Genomic DNA, 6,960 nt, shown 5'->3' on the forward strand with positions numbered 1-6,960 from the left:
TGTAGCATAAACCTATTCGCTGGAACGTTGAAGACAATATAATTACACCGCAAAGCAAGACACAAATAGGCAAGCTTCTTCATGTTACTCGTGCACGGGAGAGAACTGGACAAACGCCGTTCCTTGCTTGACCCCAGTTGCTCTCGTCCGTTCTCCCGTACCACTGTCCTTTTATTGAGGTTACATGAATATGCATAGGTTCATTAACATATGACGTCTACATACAAACAAAGAGTACCTTGCCTGTGTGTGTGTGTGTGTGTGTGTGTGTGTGTGTGTGTGTGGGTGTGTGAGTAAATGTTTCTAAGCATAAATGACAATCAACAACACAAACTCTAACACAGAGTCATCTGAGGCCTCCAGTCTGAACCGAGTTTTACAAATTTGCATATTACCCCGACTTTATTCTCTTTACACTCGCTCCGGGTTGATTTAAGAGTATGTTTTAAAACTGCATCCAGCACACTTATGTACATGAAAATGATTCAGACTATTTATCTCAACTTCTTGTTAGACACATTAGACACAGTGCTGCTCAGTGTCTTCATTCAAAAGCTCAAAATCTGTTTGTTGTCCTTTGTAGAAGACTGAAGCCTTTAAGGCAAACAGAGCCTTTTGGTCTGTGGCGCCAAGGCTCTGGAACAATTTACCACTCCACCTCTGTCTGTGAAGTCTTTTAAAAAATAGTTCACTTCTGTTGAAAAGGGGGATATATAACTAAGTTAAAGGTGGCAAATATGTTTATGTTGTCAAAGTCATCAGTTTTTGAGATAGATGCAGATGTTATTTGCCCGTCTATAGACTGCACTCATTATTTGGTCACATTTAACTCGAGTTTAGGTTCATCATCAACAGGACTTTGTAATAATTTAACAGGAAGCAAAACAAACTTGAATATCACAAACTGAAAGTTTTCCTTCATAGGTCAAAGTCGGCCTCTCTGGCTATAGTATTAAAACACAAGCTGCTAATAGCTAATCCACTAGGTTTTTAATGTACCAACTTGAAAAAGCGTGATAAACAATATATACAAAAAATACTTTTTAAATCAATTTTTGAGATTAGAGGGTCACCTGATAGCAGCGGTCGTAGGAATTTCACACTAAAAGAAAAAACATATTTTGGCATTTGAAGTACAGGAGAAGCTGCAGGCTCACAGAGACAAACTTAATTTGATCTGTAATCATTACTGTAGAAGGAATGAAAACAGCAGATTTAAATCTCTGGCCATGCCAGGTAACGTTAAAATCACCTCACCTCCTCTAGAGAAGTAAATGGATTGGTCTTAGCTGTTTTTCATCTGACTATGAAACTTTTTAGAGGTTTACCATTATGCATCTATTTTTCCCACTTTATTGTTTTTTATCCATCTCGTAACCCCTCCTAATCCTTTACTGCTATAAAGAAATGAGTCCGATAACAATAATCTGAGCTGTGCAATTACATTGTTATATACTTGGTTTTCTTAACTTTATTCCCATTTCACTCAGGAGCTGCAGACCTTGCTGAGTGATTCCAGTAAAAGTAAAACTCCCTAAAAGGAGCTCAAAATGTTGCCACGGGAAAAAAATCCAAGTGTTACTGTGTTTCTACTTCAGACAACTGAGACACAAAATTAAAGAATAGTGAATAAGCAAAGTAGAATTTTCAAATGTTTTATTTGTAACTTTTCATGTGAAAAAATATGCAAGAATTCACAAATAGTTTCGTTTTTCATGAAGTTAAATTGAAAGAGTTTTTGTTTCACACTTCAAGATTTAAAGTCAGATCTTTTTTTTTATTTAAACCTTTTTTTAAATTCAGTATTAAATATCCAAAGTGAAAACCTTAGATGATTTTTTTCTGAATCTTTTTTTTTTTGTCATTGTTAAATTTCTAAAGTGAAACCTTTAGAGAATTAAGACAATTCTGGAAAGTGGGAAACATTTCCGCTGACTGCAACTGATGTCATGTTGCTCAGCGAAGAGGACATCCTTAAAAAGTCCCTTTCTAAGAAGGCCTCTCTCTCAGCACCGCTTCTTCTCCTGCTGCGCGTGCTTCAACGTGCGACATTTGCTCTGTGGAACCACAGGACGCAGAAATCGCTTCTCCTTCCTCTCCAAACCTCATCCGCACAAAGAATGAGGGTCGATGCGTCGCTCTTGTGGCATGCCCGACCTCATTCACATAAAGAATGAGAGTCATCTTGGCATGGACGGGACAAGAGGCGACGGTTCACGGGGGCCCCTCGGGCCGGCGCCGTGCTGCCTGGACGGGAATCCTCCTCAGGAGTATCCAGGGATGAGCAGAAACAGGGTCATCCTGTCCATCAGGATGAGTATTTCCAGATAAGAAGCTTTGCAGCATCTGAGCGAGTGAGGAGCAGGTCCCAGATCAGCGCTCGGGGAGGCTGATCTCAGGAACCCAGTCGTTCAGATGCCTGCTCTCCTCACAGAACAGGTGCAGCTTCTCCAGAGCGGGGTCCTCCCAAGACCCGTCAGCCGGGTTCTGATCAAACAGGAAGAGGAAAGCAGATTTAGTCGCACGTTTCTTTTCAGAAAGCACAAAAAAATAAAAATAAAAAATCAGCCTTGAAATTCTTCACAGTGCTGCTACTGAGCTCTACATACCGTGATGAGGACGCAGTGCGCATCTTCAAACTGTTCCGCCTTGTCCCCAACAATCTCCACCAGACGCTGCATGTCGCTCACTCTGACGATGCTGATGTCGTTGTCGAAGCAGAAGGACTGGATGAGGGTGAAGTGGATCTGGAGGGCGATGTCACACTCAAACTCCTCATCCATGGCCAGGACGCAGAAAGACACACTGTCCGGGTCTCTGTAGGCAAACAAAAATCATCCTGTTAAGCGCTGCTGTTCAGTGTTTATTAACCCTAATCTTAAGAGAAGATGCTAAGGTCACATGAAGTTTACTTACTCAGTCATAATTTTGGCGCTCTCATAGACTCCAACAGTGAGTCGCTCCTCGCTCTGAGCACACAGCAGAGCTTCCTTCAGAGATTTTCCAGGAGACTGCATGGTTAGTTTGTATCTCACAGTTCAGCTGAAGCAGTATCAGAAAGTCCAGAAAAGGCTGTTTGTGCTGCTTCCAGGAGATTGCCAACATTTATACTGCAGACCCAGCACGTGCTGACTCTTTCATTGGCTGATTGCAGCACAATGGTAACAAGAGGCCAGCAGCCCCCATCCCACCCTCAGGCACGCGTGCCCATAGAAAAGTCTTAGAAAGTTGGGGGCAGCTTCATTTGAAAGGATCAAATGTAGAAAGCCTGACCTTTAAGTGCTTATTTCAGCTTACAAGAATAATGAAACCACACAGCAAGACCAGACTACTATTGTGAAAGTCCTCAAAGTTTTGCAAGATTAAGAAGCGACTGATAACGCCACTGAAATGCTTAAACGATGAAGCCAAAGGATATTTAAATCTAAAGTATTTCTCAATGCAACTGCACGCTTTCCAAATCATAATATTGTGCTTTAGGGGGGCTTGTTTTAATGCACCCAGTCATTTGCATTCATTTGCATGGAGTTAAATTTACCGGTGTTTGTGGCATCTCACCGAACATCAACAAAGTGTTTGTCAGGTTCATTTCAGACTTTTCAAATCTATCTGTTTCAAACTTGCTCTTTCTTGTGCAATCAGCTAGTTTTAATAAAACTTGGAGTGATCTTCGATTACATCAAGAGTAACAGAGCATTAGTAGTAACTTTGGTCAAAACTCCTGCATTCTTGCATTCTTGAGGTTCTCCATGTAACTGTTGCTGTTTTGTGCGAATTGATGTCTGCCTGGATCAGTGCAATAAAAAGCTCCAGTGAAAACAGTAAGAAGTCTACATCCTTTTGATCCAGTTATGTCATCCATATCATTTCATATTTGCCATTTAAAATGTATTACTCCATTCATCCACAGAGTTTGGGCTCTGAATAAAGCTTTCCTGCAAGGTTAGAATCCTAACACCATTCATCATGTCAAAGTTAACTTCAGATCAGATCTAAGCAAGCTTATAAAGATTATTAAAATGAGCTGAAATCACAGAGAAAGACTTGCTGTTTTAGTTTAACCTTTTGTGGAAATGAATGGGTGGCAGTGGCTGATTGGTTTGGTCTGCTGTTAAAAATCGATCTAAAGATGGATTTTTAAAATCTGAAGACAGAGCATTAGATGTTGAACTGGTTTGTTTTCAAATGATGACATTATATTTTTCTGTATAAATAAAAGTTTGATTGAATAAGCTAGTCAGATAAAGTCTTGTGTACACAAATGCTTCAGTAAATCTATTCGAGACCTGTAAGATATTTTCATGCTTTCACCACTTTTTGAAGTTTTTTAAAAGCTAAATATTTTATTCCTAACTGAAACCGCAGCTGGTGTAAAAATGCAAAGATATAAAAATTTATGAAATATGCACAATGTATATTTGTAAATAGGCGAGAAATGTCCAAATTGTTATTAATGCTGTGGTCAGAACAGCTAAAACACTATTGGAACACCGTCGGACAGGGCCCTTTTAAGACGTCGTAGAAAATTTTCTGGAAGAATAAGCAGAAACTTTCTTAAAAACAGCATCAATGCAGGGTATTCAGCAATGTTTGATGTCAAAATAATCAGATCTATCCACCCTTCTAACTGTACTGACTGTCAGGCAGACTTTTAGACGTCGTGACCAGCTTCACAGCATGAACTGTTTGTTGTAGATTAAGAAATGGCACGGGCCGCTGCTTTGCATGTGTAAAGACTGGCGCGTGGCATCTGGAGATGCCTGCGTGCTTTATCTCTCTACTCTGCATCACTCTCCATAGTAACCGGCAGATACCATCTGTCCCAGGGGGAAGGTAAAGTGAGGGTGAACAAAAGAAGTCACGCAGCACCTGCTGGGCGTAATAGACACATGTTCTACTCCTGCAAAGATTATTTTTGTAAGTTGTGTTTAAAACGCAGAATTGTAGACAGACTGCGTGGATCTACGCTAAATATGATTGTTATGTAATGTGTATCGCTCTCTAACTCAAAAACGTATTTTATCAGTGCAAAAATATATACAAATATTTTGTTTTTATTCACAGAGCTTAAGTCATCTCTGCAAACACTAAAAACACATTTCTGCAAACCTCTGAATTATCTGCCACCTTTGGACATTTCCCTTTATAACGCAGAGGGTGGGCTCTGTTGAGTCGCCGCAGGTCACCAGTAAAGAGCTTTGAACACCAACACCTGTCGCGCACTGCCGGAGAGTCCACCATCTGGCAGATGTGCTTCACCAACAATGGGTTGGTATCGATTTGCACGCGCCTGGCCCGTGGTGATAAGAGCTTATCCTTCCTAAAAGTAGATGTGTGTTTTATTTTGTATCAGCTAGATCCAAATCAAACTTTGGGCCAGATGACGCGCAGATGAGGACTGAAGTAAAAACAAATAAATGACCCTGTTTGCAATAATGCAAAGATAAGCATTTTGTTGTTAAACGAAACACTTGGGGCATTCTCGTCTGATTACAGCTCAAACTGAGAGTGATTTTTATTTGCCTCTACTTGTTTGGGGAGATAGCCTTTTACATTTTGCAAGTTTAGACTGTGAAGTCTCATCTTTGGTATTCTAACTTAATCAAAACTCAGACAACAGACTTGCGAATGTTGAGACATGTCGACAAAAGACAAAAATAAAAAAAAGCCCTGGGGTCGAAGATGACCTAGGTTTAGGAGAACGAGAATGGGGGCTTGGAGAAGGGGGGCTTGGAGGAGGGGGTCCCCTCATAGCGACAGTTCTCCATCTGCCACTGTGCCTTCCATAGAACAATAGTGCTGAATCAATCACCACCGACCTGTGTCTGCACCTCCAACCCCCTGCGCAATTTACGCAGCAATGGCAACAGGTCTGACCTGATGCAAGATGTGTTTTGGATTATTATGCAGATGAAATGGCACCAAATAAGAGAAGAGAAACGGCACTAGAAGTGAACCGAATGAGGCAGGATCGTGCGTAAAAGTTTCGGAGTGAAAAGAAGTTGTGGATAATAATAAAACCAGACACAGGTCAGGTTACTTGAACTGGATACTAAAAATTACCAAATAATGACAATATGTTACATTGAAAGTGCCTAACGCGTGGAGCAGGTGAAATGGAGTCCTGCGTAAAAGTTTGTCGGGACCACTTAAATCGCAAATGAAAGCATTTAGTGGAACTATGGGCCAAATTCCAAGGAAAATAACTTTTAAAGCTATTTCTGCGTAACTCGCGTGGCTCCTGAACTCCCCAGAGTAAATAAATAAAACCCGAGGAAGGAAGGATTTGGGGGCCAGCTGATGGCCACGTGGTTCGCGTGGGCCAGCACTGCAGATTGTGCAGCACGCACTGCGTTCTGGCACGCGCTGATGATTTGCATTTGTATAGAAGACCGTGACAATAGAGGAGCTTCTGTGCTTACAATGGGGCAGTTTTATGGCCAGCCTGTACTCCACAGATGGCATCATCCACCTGCCCTTTCTCTGCTGCTGAGAGGGAGGAGGGGAGCTTCACACTTTCGCCATTCTGCTACTTAGATTCTATCAGAAAAGTATAAAATGAAGGAAAAGACATTAGAAGTTTGTCTGAGTTCAAAAAATGTTTTAGTAAAGTTCACAAAGACGTTTGTGGGGCTAAAAGTGTCCATAAGTAACCTTTGCAAAGATTTCCGAGTAGCTATATGCGCATTTTACTTCAGTTTGTAGTTTATTATGAGTACATGTAAAAAGACAGGTGCACGATGTGTCACTGCAACTTGAATCATATGCTGTGTTTTGAGTGCGTTGCACTAAAGTGCTGCAGAGTAATCAAACGCTTTCTGTAATATAATTAAGCAATTTTTAGCTTGCAGGGCAAGCTGCTGCGTGCGTGCAGCCGGGGGTGTGAGTGGCTCGATGACCCCCATCAATCTGCCACGAGCCGGAGTGTGACAATAGCATTATCATACCAATACACCATTC

At 41.2% G+C, this 6,960-nt stretch overlaps 1 protein-coding gene across 1 annotated transcript; it reads right to left on the reverse strand.

Annotated features, from left to right (window-relative positions):
* Positions 1 to 1,639: 1,639 nt before the first annotated feature.
* LOC113027366 (growth arrest and DNA damage-inducible protein GADD45 gamma-like) lies at positions 1,640 to 3,078 on the reverse strand. Its single transcript, XM_026176982.2, has 3 exons — positions 2,917 to 3,078; positions 2,610 to 2,817; positions 1,640 to 2,487 (listed from the first exon to the last, which is right to left on the reverse strand). The coding sequence occupies exons 1-3, from the start codon at positions 3,015 to 3,017 to the stop codon at positions 2,374 to 2,376; spliced, it is 423 nt and encodes a 140-aa protein (XP_026032767.1). The 5' UTR covers positions 3,018 to 3,078; the 3' UTR covers positions 1,640 to 2,373.
* Between the last annotated feature and the right edge of the window lie 3,882 nt (positions 3,079 to 6,960).

The sequence above is a fragment of the Astatotilapia calliptera genome, chromosome 7 (assembly GCF_964374335.1).
Source record: "Astatotilapia calliptera chromosome 7, fAstCal68.1, whole genome shotgun sequence".
In the NCBI taxonomy this organism is placed as follows: Eukaryota; Metazoa; Chordata; class Actinopteri; order Cichliformes; family Cichlidae; genus Astatotilapia; species Astatotilapia calliptera.

What these genes read in the sequence shown, in the direction of transcription:
- LOC113027366 (XM_026176982.2), bottom strand. Translation starts at nt 3,017, where the DNA reads ATGCAGTCTCCTGGAAAATCTCTGAAGGAAGCTCTGCTGTGTGCTCAG. An exon ending in AGCGCCAAAATTATGACTGA is followed by an intron (nt 2,818 to 2,916) that starts GTAAGTAAACTT and finishes GTTTGCCTACAG; the next exon opens with AGACCCGGACAGTGTGTCTT. An exon ending in CGCACTGCGTCCTCATCACG is followed by an intron (nt 2,488 to 2,609) that starts GTATGTAGAGCT and finishes CTGTTTGATCAG; the next exon opens with AACCCGGCTGACGGGTCTTG.